This window comes from Portunus trituberculatus, chromosome 13 (assembly GCF_017591435.1).
Source record: "Portunus trituberculatus isolate SZX2019 chromosome 13, ASM1759143v1, whole genome shotgun sequence".
Lineage (NCBI taxonomy): Eukaryota > Metazoa > Arthropoda > Malacostraca > Decapoda > Portunidae > Portunus > Portunus trituberculatus.
Genome location: NC_059267.1, coordinates 7,574,751 through 7,589,280, shown reverse-complemented (window position 1 = coordinate 7,589,280; position 14,530 = coordinate 7,574,751). Strand labels below are relative to the sequence as shown.

The 14,530-nt window shown below is 43.0% G+C and overlaps 2 protein-coding genes across 8 annotated transcripts in view; both read left to right on the top strand.

Annotated features, from left to right (window-relative positions):
• The window catches only part of LOC123503087, a 24,803-nt gene extending 16,209 nt beyond the window's left edge, over positions 1-8,594 (top strand). The window contains exons 5-15 of one of the 6 annotated variants that reach the window (XR_006674318.1): positions 559-877; positions 2,538-2,710; positions 3,337-3,427; positions 4,026-4,127; positions 4,850-4,976; positions 5,165-5,464; positions 5,618-5,775; positions 5,953-6,064; positions 6,189-6,361; positions 6,474-6,532; positions 6,788-6,955. Coding sequence is in view for 5 of the 6 variants with exons in the window: in XM_045252509.1 (XP_045108444.1) it covers positions 559-877; positions 2,538-2,710; positions 3,337-3,427; positions 4,026-4,127; positions 4,850-4,976; positions 5,165-5,464; positions 5,618-5,775; positions 5,953-6,064; positions 6,189-6,361; positions 6,788-6,874 (1,642 nt within the window). In the remaining variant the exon portion in view is untranslated. Of the gene's footprint in view, positions 1-558; positions 878-2,537; positions 2,711-3,336; positions 3,428-4,025; positions 4,128-4,849; positions 4,977-5,164; positions 5,465-5,617; positions 5,776-5,952; positions 6,065-6,188; positions 6,362-6,473; positions 6,534-6,787 lie in introns of those variants that run through there. The other 5 variants (XM_045252510.1, XM_045252511.1, XM_045252509.1 and 2 more) reach the window with 5 other exon arrangements.
• Positions 8,595-10,933: 2,339 nt separating this feature from the next.
• Positions 10,934-14,530, top strand: part of LOC123503082 (rap guanine nucleotide exchange factor 4-like) — a 261,095-nt gene continuing 257,498 nt past the window's right edge. The window contains exon 1 of one of the 2 annotated variants that reach the window (XM_045252492.1): positions 10,934-11,763. In XM_045252492.1, coding sequence (XP_045108427.1) covers positions 11,699-11,763 — 65 coding nt within the window. In that variant the 5' untranslated portion in view covers positions 10,934-11,698. The remainder of the gene's footprint in view (positions 11,764-14,530) is intronic. The other variant, XM_045252491.1, reaches the window with a different exon arrangement.

Genomic DNA, 14,530 nt, shown 5'->3' with positions numbered 1-14,530 from the left:
TGGTAGGCAGGTAATTAGTAAGTGAAGGAAGGGCAGTTTATCAAAGGAAACATTCCCTATGTTGAACTGGTTTAGTTAAGGAAATAAATCATTTTTTTCAGACTGAATTGTTACTTTTCAGTCATCATAGTGATGTAGGTATCTTTGAAATTTAAGGAAAACATTAACTAAGAAGCTCATAAGTTGAGAAACACCCATTATGGTTATACTTAGGAAATTATCAAATTTTCTTTTTAGAAATGCAGGGAATGGTTTGAACAATGGTATTTTAGACACTTACTTATACTGCTTACAATTTGTACCATAAAAGGTGTGTGTGTGTGTGTGTGTGTGTGTGTGTGTGTGTGTGTGTGTGTGTGTGTGTGTGTGTGTGTGTGTGTGTGTACACTTATGCACATGCACAAATAATGAAAAATAACTTGATTCATGCTCCCCCCATCCCATAACAAAACAAGAGATAATAACAAGCGAGCAGAGTGTGATGTAGAGAGCTTAGTCCCCCTTAGTGTGTGACCCAAGTACGGCAAGGAATTAATTTGTGGTGCTACTAATTGTCAGAATGGACAAAGTAGATCCCAATGGTGGGGAACGAGATTCTCACCGTGACCTTGAGTTGATGGAAGATGATGGCCTGGAGGGCATGGAACACCCGAGGGAGAGAGAGCGCCACACTTCTGGCTTAGAGGAGGAGCGAGGTCACCGGAACATGGCTGAAGGCATGGAAGGCGAGTCAGGACCCAGTGGAGTGCAGGTGACCATAAGAGCTGACGGGGAGCGGGCGGTGAACAGTGACGGCCATGTGAGGCGAGTGGCTGGCAGACTGTTTGTGGAGCTCAGGTGCCCGCACTGTCCCAACCAGAAGTCCATCACTTTCAAGGTCAGTTCCATAGTATATCAGGTACCATACCCTTCTACTTGTGTATTTCATCCTTCTAATCACTTTAACTAAAAAAAATTGTGGGGCTTCAAGATACTTGTTCAATAATTTTTGAAAATGCTTTTGACGTGTGTTTCACCTAAGTTAGCATTTTTTTTTTTTTGTAATTTTGTTACCTTAGGCCAGTGTCCCTATTGCATAAAAGAAAATAAATAAGTCGTATTGGTTTGATAAACTTAAAAGTTATAGAGCAAATGAGTAATAATTCTGTTGTGGATAGATATCGTCGTCGGCTCCCACTCGTGTCCGAGTACTGGGTCCTCTCATTAGTCAAACGTCTCCTATCTTTGGGGTGGATGTTTGTGTTTGATGTGACTGTTAAGTCCGAGTCTGTCTGCCGAACTCTGGTGTCACGGCACCGTCACCAGAGAGCGACCATCTTTGACCCGCCGCCTGAGTGCAGTCGCGGGCTAGGGGCTTCCATCTTTCCAGGCCTGCCCCCTTCACCCATGGTACTGTCGCCTCAGGACTTGGTGGTGGTGGTGATGATGATGATGATGGTGGTGGCGATGATGATGATGAGGAAGATAGAGAGAGGTGGAGGAAACGACAGAATGCCAGTCGCTGAGTATATTGTTTTGGGTGGTCGTGGCTGCGCGACGGCCACGCACACACACTTGGCCCACATCGTTTCCACCGCGGCTCAAGACAGATGAGACAGGCAGCTTCTCCGATGTTGGTTGCATCGGGCTGCCGAGTTCTTGATGTGTCAAGGCCCGCCTTGTCGCCTGCCCGCCAGGCGCTGCCCTCTTCCGCCGGCGCTGGATAGCTCCGTCGTTGGGGTCTTGTTGGTTTGATTTTGGAGTCTTCCTTCTCCTAGCCTTTGCCTGAAGAGGCACACCCTACAAGGCAACAGGGGGTTTGGATTTGAAGTTTTCCTTCTCCTAGCCTTTGCCTAAAAAGGCGTACCCTACAAGGCAGCAGGGGGAGGGAGTCTGAATATACCGTCAGACCACTCGGTCACTTTTTTTTTTTTTTTTTTTTTTTTTACATTACAAGGGCACTGGCCAAGGGAAAACAAAGTGTTGGAAAAAAAAAAAATCCCGCTGGTTGCCAGGCCCTGTTAAGAGGAAAGTAGAAAGAGAAAAAACAAAAAAATCTAAAAGGAGGGTCCAGTTAACGTAAGAGGTGTCTTGACACTCCTCTTTTGAAAGAGTTTAAGTCATAGGCAGGTGGAAATACAGACACAGGTAGAGAGTTCCAGAGTTTACCAGTGTAGGGAATGAAGGAGTGAAGATACTGGTTAACTCTTGCATTAGGAAGATGGACAGAATAGGGATGAGAAGAAGTAGAGAGTCTTGTGCAGCGAGGCCGCAGGAGGGGGGAAGGCATGCAGTTAGCAAGTTCAGAAGAGCAGACAGCATGAAAACAGCGGGGGGGACCGCGGGAAGGTAGCATGCAAGCAGTTAGGAGGCAGAGGCTGTAAGGGGCTTAAGACTAGCTTAGCCTAGACGCATGCACTCCAATCACCCCCCAAAGATAGATATAATGTAAGAATAAAAAATATTGATATTAATGTTGCATTGTTATAGTCAATGAATATTTTGTAATGATTCTTTTTCAAATGTAAATATCTTAAAGTGAAAATGCTTCCCTGCAGGAATACAAGATGCACTTGATAAGTGACTACCACAAGTCACGGCTTCAGAGACTTGCAAGGAAGCACACTGTTGTTCTGCGCAAGATACGTGTACAGCAGAGGCAGGAGCAGAGGGACATTGAAAACAAGTGGAGGGAGGAGAACCCTGAAGAATTTAACACTGTAGTGTCCAGGTATGTCAGTAAGAAAAAATTGCCTTTTTAAAAGACAGGGGCATGTATATACAGGTCCTGGAACATTTTGCTGTTTATCCAGTTTAATCTTAAATTAGCTACAAGAGAAAAATTGCATTTGAACATTGAACATAAGTCAATCGTATATCAGGAAGTACCTGTAGTAGTATTGAATATTTTCCATGTTCAAGTTGAATGATTATGAGACCAGAAAATTAGAATATAAGCATACTTGTGAGGCAACACATTTAAGGTTGTTTTTTGGAATTAGGCAGAAAGAGAAGACATTTACATTGTTTCACTATATGTGGAGAATAGATAAGGAATAAATGGGAAAGATGTAACTGGCAAGAAGGAGAAAGACCAGATAGAAAGTTTATGGATGCATTGATGTAAGACATACAGGTGATAGGTGTAACAGAAGAGTAATGTGGAGAGATGTGATGTGCTGTGCCAAAACCTTGTGGGATCATCCTGAAGAAGTGCAGGGCTGTGAGCTGACTGATTGATTTATACAGCAATACCAAAACTTGATAATGAATAAGGATATACAAAGACATGAGAGTAAAGTGTAATTTAGTACATAAAGTAGAATTCCTTTTGATGATGATAGTTGCATTCCTCAGGTTCTGCAATGCATGCAAACTGGCATTCAAGTGTTTGGGCAGCAACACCAGTGAAGGCATCAACCAACACAACAGGAGCAAGTTACACAGGGTTGGTCACAAATGTGGTTACAAGTTATAGTTCACAGTGTGTGTGTGTGTGTGTGTGTGTAATTCACTGTTTGATCTGCTGCAGTCTCTGATGAGATAGCCAGACGTTACCCTACGGAACGAGCTCAGAGCTCATTATTTCCGATCTTGGGATAGGCCTGAGACCAGGCACACACCACACACCGGGACAACAAGGTCACAACTCCTCAATTTACATCCTGTACCTACTCACTGCTAGGTGAACAGGGCTACGTGAAAGGAGACACACCCAAATATCTCCACCCGGCCGGGGAATCGAACCCCAGTCCTCTGGCTTGTGAAGCCAGCGCTCTAACCACTGAGCTACCGGGCCGTGTTGTGTGTGTGTGTGTGTGTGTGTGTGTGTGTGTGTGTGTGTGTGTGTGTGTGTGTGTGTGTGTGTGTGTGTGTGTGTAGGGGAAGACACTTTTTTGGGGGAATACTAGCCTGAAATATATAGCTACACACAGGTAGATGACTGCATAATGAATGGTAATACCAATAAAATGCAAGGGACAGAATGTTACATGCTGTAATGAGAGAGGAAGAAGGAAGTGACTACATTATTCGCTCCCTGACAGATGCAGCGCCACTACCTACACCCTCGCTGTGGATTGTGTCGCATCACCTTCCCAACTCGAATGGAGTATGAGCGTCACGTGGCTTCCATCAACCACCTGAGGGTATGTCTCTTTTTTTTTGTACCATTTTTCATCATTTGGTTTTTACGTGTTATCTCCTGGTGTTGTCTATTTTTTATGGCTTGTCTCTTGTAAGAAAAAAAAAGAGGGAAGCTGCAAGAGGCTATTAGGCCTACACAAAGCAGTTCATGAATGAACATACCATACCTACCTATCTATTTCCACTATCATCCTTAACCATGTATCTGTCTAATCTTGTTTTAAAGTTCCTTATTGACTTAGCACTAACTAACAACCTAACTACTGAGTACATTCCATTCATCAACTTCTATTATGGAACCAGTTCCTTCTCATTTCTCTCTTAAACCTAAGTTTTTCAATCTTGAACTCATTTTCTGGCTCAATCCTGGTTACTGATTTTAAGAACTTGGCTATGTCCCCCTTTGTTATAACCTCTATAGCACTTAAAATATTTCTATCAGGTCCCATCAACCTGTCTCTCTCTAAAGAATACAAATTTATCATCAGGGAATATCCCTCATCCCCTTTATTTCTTTGCCTCTAATAGTTATACTAAATCTGAAAAAAATATAGTCTTGGAAATCTAATATTACAAACTTACATAATCTTTCACATGAAATCTTGCCAAGTTGGTTATATCTTGTTAGGTAAATAAATCTGAAAGGCAATCATGATCAAGGCAAGGCCTTTTATTTCCTTGTGGTGTATGTGCATCTTGTGAGTACCCATTGCACTGTCCTCAGGTGCGCACTGCTACTATTGACCAGGGAGGCAACAGGCGCCCCGATGAACGTGCACAGGAAGAGGAGGGTGGCGACCTTGATCTTGCCAACTTCATGACCTTGGATTCTGTTGGAGAAGATGGTGAGGGTACTGTCTGATGCTATTATTTTAGTATGTCTCAATAATGATCCCTACTCTTTATCTTCCTTAGTTGATGTTTATGACTGTTTAAGGGCAGTAGCAACCCACCTCAAGGGCAGCTGGAAGATGTTGGATCATGCTATGTTCACCATTATTTACATTTTAACTATCTTGTATTGCTTTCTAACTACAAGGCACTGCTTCAGATGAGGAGGGTGGAGGCTCGGAGCACGAGGAGATCACGGGAGGCGTGGATGCAGCAGAACCCCAGGACAAGGAGGTGACAGGAGCTGAAGATGATGACCTTGATAGCATTTCAGGGCAGAGCAATGCTGAGAAATCAACTCCCACTAGGAGGGGAAAGGAAACCAAGGAGATAGGGAACAAGTCAGCACACAGAGAAGATGAGGAGGAGGAGGATGAGGATATGCTGGAGACAGAGTGGGACAAGGAACAGCATGAAGATGAAGAAGAGGAAGGTCACCAACCATTGGGTTAGTATGTGTGATCTTATATAAGTGAGTATTAAATAGTGTTGTGCTTGATGATGGCATGGCTTATTGGAGTGGAAGCACAATTATAGTATTTGATTTTGAAACAGTTCCCCAGAAAGTTAGTTAAAGGAGTATCACTCAATCTGCCCACAGGAACAGAGTATGTGCGTCGTATTGAGGCATATTACTGCAGCTTGTGCTACAAAATCATCCGGGCAGACTCTTCATTGGGATCTCGTGCTGTTCAGCGCCACTGCCGCTCCTTCAGTCACCTCTCCCACTACAGGGACCATCACCCTAATCTTCCCCAAGTAAGGCATGCAACATAGGACAGATAATAAAGCTCCTACTTCTCTCAATGCACATCTTTTATTAAAGCTGCCAAACTTTGATGCCGTTCTCTGATTTTCATGATTATTTTATTGTGTTTGAGTAAGGAAGGAATGTTAGAATAATGTTGATTGTTTAGTGTATTGGTATTATTTCAGGATGAAGAGGGTGCAAGTGGGGAAGATGGAGAGGGTGAAGTTGATCTAGAGGAGGAACCTGACCAAGACAAGTTGTGGGAGGAGGTTGACAAAGGTCTCACTGCTCTCCAAGGTGAGTATGTGCCTTATTATTAATTTCTGTTAGGTCAAATCAATTGTTACTCTGATAATTTTTTAGTGGCTTGTACTCTTTACTGTGTTGTGGATATTAATTTAGTATTTTGTGTGTGTTGCAGGTGAAATCATGACTGAAATGGAGCATAAGGAAGAGGTTGAAGGAAATAAGGAGGTAGAGGAAGAGAAAAAGGAAGATGAGAATGATGATAATGAAAAAGCAGATCTAGAAAGCTCCAAACAGGAACTTGATGAAGATGAAGATGATGATATCAGTAGCATCAAAAAGGAAGAGGTTAGTTAATAAAATTTGATATTGTGAGTAATCTTTTAACAATATGAAGGTTTTAAAACCAGAAATTGTTACTGATCGGCACATATGCACCTAATAATAAGTTGGTGTTTAGGTGTAACCAGAAGCTGGGTACAGGACATTGCCATGTAGAGAAGAAGTTACCTTGTAGAGGTTAGTGCCACTGTTATTAAAGTTGAATTGCACTTTTGAAGAATATTATACAAGATTTCAAATAAGAGCTTTATTTCAGTAGCTTGATGTATAGTAGTGCCATTATGTTCAGGGGTGATGCTTATTGACTTTAACTTCAAGAACAGTGCTTTGTGTTAGTATTAGCAGGGGTGTTTCTGCTTGGTGTTCACAGCACCTGCCCCTGTTGAATCATTTTGCTGAACTGTCATGTGTTTATTATTGTCTTCCTTACAGGCACATGTGGATGGGGTGGGGGACACTAACAGAGACGCAAAAAATGGTGAAGATTGGGAGGAGGTAGGGGAAGACTTTTCAGTCTAAATTCTCTCTCTCTCTCTCTCTCTCTCTCTCTCTCTCTCTCTCTCTCTCTCTCTCTCTCTCTCTCTCTCTCTCTCTCTCTCTCTCTCTCTCTCTCTCTCTCTCTCTCTCTCTCTCTCTCTCTCTCTCTCTCTCTCTCTCTCTCTCTCTCTCTCTCTCTCTCTCTCTCTCTCAAGTTGTAATACATCCCAATAAGTGTTGGTGCTGATAGAGGAAGAAATATTCCTCTGTCTATCCTTACTAACCTGAATGTTGTTAGCAGCCATAGCCACTAGTACTAGAAATGAATTGTAATCAAGAATTGCCCTCATGTATGTGTTCATTAGCTGTGTCATTATCATTCAGACACCAGTAATAGTGATTGTAATATTTTATATAGGGGCATTGTTTTAGTGTATCCATAAAAGTGTGATCAAAATATGCAGGCTTACCATGGACAAGTGATGGTTTTGAGTATGATTGATAAAGAGTTAGGAAGAAGGGAACAGTGTTTGAATATAGAGAATCATGATATTGGAGGTGAATTGTGGGGTTACAGAATGAAAATTAGAGTTTGCTGGAATGGTTTTGGCTGTCATAGTAATACAGAAAAGAAAGTCTAGAATGTTTTTTTTTATAGAGGACTTGGCTTAGCCACACATTCCATAGCCAGGTTGGAAGACTACTGCCATGGTGTTCCCTGTGTATTGCAAGATGGTAATTGAAATTAATGGAAAGAGACAACTGGGAAATCCTTCCAAATTTTCTTATATTGAGAGAAGGGGGACGTCTGTCAGGTATGTAGGTGGTGACTCTTGAAGTGAATTGTGTGATACAAATGAGGGTGGGTGGTCTGTTTAGTTTAATGTTGGGAAAATGGTACATAGGGCATTGAGTGAGTTAAGGATGTGATGTTGAAGAAAAAGAGTTCCTCATGTAAGGGATATCATGTAACCTTTTGTATGGGACTCCCCCACTTTGGACCATGGTAACATATATTAAGTAGTTGTCAAGGAATTCTGGGTTAAACAAATACTGCAAGGGGAATGGCAGCATTATGCCTCTGTGATGTTGACACAGACATGTCTGATACCTGGATTTGTCTTATTACATCTGTCCAGATGATGTGTTCAAGCTGAGCACTTTCAAGATTGTGTTTGTTTTGTCTTGTTATGAGAAATGAGCTTGGAGTATCTTCCTTGTTTGAAGTCAAGCACTGTACCTTAGAAATTAAAGGGGCATTCGTGTTGGAAAGTGTGCATTGTATTTCTCTACTAGCAGGCGCTGCCCCAGTCCCATCTTAGCATGTAGTGCATATTTGTATGAACCTGACAGTAATTTATTACACATTTTGTATTGATCTGCTCAAAGTTGCATATTTTATCAATTTCAAATGTGTATGTTATGTGGTAGACATGGCTGATTTTCAGGCTCTGACTAAAGAGCCTTCCTTGCGTGTAACTCAGTTAGTTTTCATCATTTACTCTTTCATAAGAAATTATTTTGTAGGAATATTTCAGTAACTTCAGCTCTTACAATTTTCTTTAGTTGTTATTATCTTAAGAGAAGTCAGGAGACAGTTTGCTCGGTTTTTATTTCCGATACTCAAGTTACCTGAACAATGTATACAGGGGTTACCCTGTGATGTATACTAATTTTTATTATTTTCTTGCACAGGAAGCAAATTTGTAATTAGGTTCAAGTAAGTCTTAGTTTTAAGCCAGAAATAAAGTGATGAAACTGCCTCATGAATATTCTATTTCCTATGTGCCACATGACTTGTGTCTGGTGCCACTGCAGGATTACACTTGCTTTGTGACCCAGTGAGTTATTGGCTGCTGAAAAACACCTGGATGAAGAGGCAGTACTACACACACACACACACACACACACTGCCTCTCATGGACTCATTTTGCACCTCTGAGGACAAGCACTGTTAGACAATGAATAGTACAAAGACAAGTTTTTATTAGTTGATTTGTTTGTTTATTATTATTATTATTATTATTATTATTATTATTATTATTATTATTATTATCATCATTATAAATGCTATTTTTTTTTTCATTTATTTATTCAATTTCAGTGAATTGTAATTGTTAACCACAATATTCAGGTACTCACTTTTTTTTTTTTTTCCAAGGTAAAAAGAAAAATTCACTCATCAGATTCCTTTTAAGTGTACAGTAACATGATATTACTCATGAGTTTTGATATGTGGTCTGACTCAATATCATGACAGAGAGAGAGAGAGAGAGAGCGTTTCGTCAACACGTGTTAATTTAAAGGTCAGAGCTGAAGGGTGGCAAACCACCTGTTGCGTCTCGTGCCGGTGCTTACCTTCTCTCCCTCAGTATTTTTTCTTCCTCCTTCGCATTTTCCTTTTAGTTAAGAGGGATACCGGTCAAGAACAAGAAAAATTGCAATAAGGAAAAGGCCTAATGAAGTGACATTCCCCCCAAAAGTAGAAAAGTTAGTCAGAACTAGAGGATGTCTTGAAATCTCTTGAATAAGTTCGAGTCATAGTAAGATGGAAATACAGAACCAGGCAGGAGGTTCCACAGTTTATCATAGAAAGGGATGAATGATTCAGAATACTGGCTAAATTATTGCATTAGAGAGATGGACAAAATAGAGATGAAATAAGTCTTATGCAGCGAGACCGCGGAAGGAAGGGAGGCATGAAGTTAACAACCTCAAAAGAGCAGTTGGCATGAAGATGGCAGTAAAAAATAGCAATAGATGCAACCATGTGGCGATGAAAAGTGGAGAGGAGTTGGTAAAACGAAAAGCTTTTGATTACGCATGTGCACTGTAAAAAAGTGGACCCCTTCTCCCCCCATTACAGGTAAAAGCATACTTCATACATGGATATAAGGCTCCTGTACAGAGCTAGCAGTTAGGGTAGTGAGAAAACTGGCGGAGACGACTCAAAACTTACTTTTTTTTTGTTTTTCATGTTTTTGTATTATGAATCATAGTACAAGTAGGAAGGTGAAGCATCAGGTAATTGACGTAACCCTATTAGCACCAGGTGAGATGGTCAGGTGTGCCTCGAGCCTAATGAGATGTCATGTTACGCGGAAAAGGCTCGCTTGTCGATATCTGAAGCCAGCTACGCTTAGTTAGGTTTTGTATTACGCCTGTCAGGAATTCCAAGACAATATATTGTTGCTGAGAATCCCAGAAACGTGAAGTCTTATGTTTCTGTAATCACACAACCTTGAATATGATACATAGTAATAACTTTCAACTTCGCTCAGGATAAAAGTGCAAGTGATATACGCCTTCACAAGGATGACACTTTGAGAAGAGCGATTTGTGTGAAGTTTTGGAAGTGTGTTTATTGGGTCAACAATATGTGGTCATTAATCTGTTTTTCTTTTTGTTAAGGTAAGGTAAGGTAAGGGGTCTTTCTTGCTACGCTTGCTTGGGACTGGCTATGTGTGTGTGTGTGTGTATGTGTGTGTGTATAAGTGTATGAACGTGTCCGGAGGCTGTGGGTCTTCCCGTCCGCCCCACGACATCCTTTGATTAACATCCAAGTATCCGGACCCTTGCCAGGTGAGCAGGAATACGACAGATGAGGAAGCTGTACGACAGTCATTCGCCGGATTTAAGACTATATTTTGATGTGAGTCGGATGGCGCTTCTAAGGTTACGAAATCCAGGCAACGAGACAGCCAGGTGAACAGGGAAACGAGGGATTAGGAAAATGGTTCGATAATTCCACCTGCCAGATACATAACTTTTTAGAACTTTGATGGGAAGAACGTGCGGCTCTCGAGTAACGAAATAAGGTAACGAGTTAGCAAGACGAGCAGGAAGATGAGGCTTGAGGCAAATGGTTGAATAATTTCGCATGGCGATGAGAGCATGTCGTTTTTATGGAGACAGGAAGGTAATCTGAGTGAGTGGAGTAGAGTTGTTCCACAGGTAGCGTGCGCCGTGATGGGGGAGTGTAGGGGGCGTGGCCAGCCGGGAGCAGGAGGAGGAGGAGCAGGAGTAGAAGTAGGAGGAGGAGGAGGAGGAGGCGAAGCACGAGCAGCAGTGACGGTGTGTGAGTCGTGTGGGTGAGGACGGTGGTGTGGGCTGCTCTCACCACACTGCCCTTGTCGCTGGCTCACTCGTGGCGCCTCTTCCTTTTTCTCTTCCTCCTCCACCACCACCACCACAACCCTCTCATGATGACAGTTTAGACACAAAGCACTATAGACGTGTACATAAAATCTCTCTGTGGACAACAAGTATTTTTTCCCTTCTTCACGTAACTTCCTACTTGCACTCTTCCCTCTGACCGTGTCGGGAACAACAGTGAAACATATAAAACGAGAGGAAAGATAGAGTAAGGACACAGGCCTTAGCCACCACCACTACCACAACCCTCATGCCGAGAATCAAAAACCGTGTGCCTTTCAGTGCGCGTTGAGTCTCACGTGGGGTAAGAGTCAGCCTGGAAACACCTGTAGAGGAACACGCTCGGGGTACAGACGGTGCCGGTGCGTGAGATGAGGTGCGGGAAGGATAGTGAGGTGGAGGCTGCCGAAGGACGAAGGTAGTGACGATGGCTTTAGGTCACCTGCCATTTCTGGGGAGCCATAGAGTGACCAAAGCAAAGTAAAGAAACACGTGGCGAAAGAAAAAAAAAGTCTAAATGGTGACGTTGGATATTTTGGGACACGGAAGCAAAACAAAACAGTGACTTGGACGGTGGACCAAATGAAAAAACACAGAAACAATGCCACAAGTTATATTCGTGACCGTGTAAGGTCAGGTGTGCCGGGAGGACAGTAGTGCAAGGTCACCACGACATTCCTGACTTGACCTTGAGTGAACCAATGACCTGACATGACTTCACGAGGACCTGCCAGCGACATGACGGCTCGAGAGTGGCTGGAGAGCATCGACAAGAGGTAATTCCGATGTGCCTTTCCCTCATGTAGTTCATTAATTTTTACTTTTTTTCAGATGTATTCTATATTTTTTTCAGCTCTTATTCCCGTTGATATGAAGGTAGTCATTAAGGCTGCTGTGTGTGTGTGTGCAGTCTTGTTCATATGAAGCGATTAGTAGCTCAAGTTATTGCGCGGCACTACAAGTGGGGCCGGGTGGCTGATCAGAGAGAGAGAGAGAGAGAGAGAGAGAGAGAGAGAGGTGGGGATTGAAGGGATAGGGGATCGGGGAGGGAGAGGAGGATGGATGGAAGGAGGGAGGGAGGGCGGGCGGGAATTATAGGTAGTTCACGATCCGTTTTCGAATCCTCGAACTATTGATTATGGCACCGTTTCATAATGATGAAGCACTAAAGCAAGAATAAAGCAAATTAGTACAGATAAACTGTAAAATGTAAGATGAAAATATGTCATAGAGTATAGGCAAACCAAATGAACACAATATAGTTGTTTCAACACGAAGAGTGAGTAGATCCTCTCGTAACGAATGAATGCAAGAATGAGGTGGAGAATGCATGGAATACTCGCACAGTGCCCTGTTGACCTCATTAAGGATTCATCACAACGAAAAAAGCCTTAAGCACTCGCGTAATAGCGAATTTTTATCGTATGAAATGAATACTTGGCACATTTAGGTTAGTCACATATGAGTGAATTCCCATATTTCGAAATTGCTTATATTGAATGCCCGGTTATATATACGAGTATCATGACTAAGCTCATGTGTACTTGAATGGTAAGTGCAAATGAGTATATAGATAACTGCATGTTTTCGTCATTATGACTTTGACAAAGGAGAAAGACGGAAGTGTGATGTGAAAGGGAAGAGAAGTGGATGAAAAAAGGACCCAAGGGAATGGAAGGGCAGGGAGGCAAGGCAATTAGTGTTTGTATGGCACGCTAAGGGGTAAGGGGCTGGAACGATCTGTATGAAGGGATGAAGAGTCTGCAAAAAATGACAGTAAGAATAAGAGAGGAAGGATGAACCAGAAGGGGAAGTATCTGCATAGTTACATGTTTTTGCAATTCCTAGTCATCAGTCATGAAAATGGTCTTTAGTACGGCGCTTCCTTCGCCGTGGCGCTAATAAAGAAGAGACACAGCGCATTAATATGAATGCAGGTGCCTCCATTTGCATCAAGGTTTATTTGTTCACCGGTTTTTCCGTAGTACTAGGAAAAGCTGAAATGTCCGCTGATTGGTGATAAACGATAGAGAAGCATGTCACATGCATGATGGAGAGTCAGGCTCCCTCTTCACCCACGTGAGCCGTGACAGAGCGTTAGCAGAAAGATTTGTTGGTCTACTTAGCTCTCCTCCGCCCCCTTGCTCACAGGTCCAGTGACGTCTGGCAACAATAGAAAGACATGAGTCCAAGCAGCGTTCCAACTCGCCACCATAACAGCAGGCACGTTGCCACAGTGCCTGCAACCACTGGCGGCACATCGTGGAGGGGAGGAAGGAAGGATGGCATGAAGGCATGGTGGCATGAAGGGGGTTGTTGTCACGCATCTCATTTTGAGGACAGTGATTACAGCCCACACACGTTCAAGTGTACAAACTAAGACCGTGTATTATTTTCCCTTTCCTCCGCGGCTAAGCACTGGAAAGGACAAGATGCTTATGATGCCAGACCAGTGATGCCACCACCCTCAGCTGTGTTGCACCGTGGAGGCAGAGACACTGACTGCTGGGAGGCCGTCGCCAGGAAGTGAATCCCGACATGGGCACTCGGAGCAACCGTGCCGCCCCGACACGCTACCAATCAGCTCAAGGTGATCACCGAGGCCTGGTTGGAATTAGGTAGGCTTAGGCTGTCCTGCCACTACTGTCTTTGTGACGGTGGGAGGTTTCAAGACACTTTTTATAATTTTAGATAGTTCTATGACTTTACTCTTTGGGAACCAGTATTTACTGTACCTTTGGTGAGCCTTTTCTGTCTCTTTCGTTACCATTGGCCTGACCCCCCATCTCTCTCTCTCTCTCTCTCTCTCTCTCTCTCTCTCTCTCTCTCTCTCTCTCTCTCTCTCTCTCTCTCTCTCTCTCTCTCTCTCTCTCTCTCTCTCTCTCTCTCTCTCTCTCTCTCTCTCTCTCTCTCTCTCTCTCTCTCTCTCTCTCACACACTTGGGAAAAATCTGGAGTTGGTAATGGTGAAGGAAGGAGAGTGAAGAGAGGATGAAGGTGAGAGATGGTAAGAAAAGGGGAGAGAAAGGAGAGAGGGTGAGGGATGGGAGGGAAGAGGGTGAGAGAAGGAGAGAGGAGGGGATGGGATAAAAGAGAGTGGAAGGAAGGATGGGGAATTAAGAAGAGGGGTGATGAGAAGGATTAAGGACGTTGTAAGAATCATTAATATGTGGTTACCAAAAAGCATCCTGAGGTACCTAATAAAATCAGAGAAGCAAGGTAGAAAGGTACTCGTGTGTAGGTTAATAGGTAGTTAGGTACTTATTAAACAGACAGGTAGGTGGATGGATAGATAGGCAGGTAAGCAAATAGACAGGTAGATGAATGGATAGATAGACAGTGGGTAGACAGGTAAGGAGGAAGGTTGGTGGAATTCGTAATACCTGAAGAACAGATCTAACGCAAACTGCACTGCATTCCTCTCTCTCTCTCTCTCTCTCTCTCTCTCTCTCTCTCTCTCTCTCTCTCTCTCTCTCTCTCTCTCTCTCTATCCTTCTGTAGCATCGCGTACTTTTTTGTAAACACCACTCTGAAAAGCCTATTC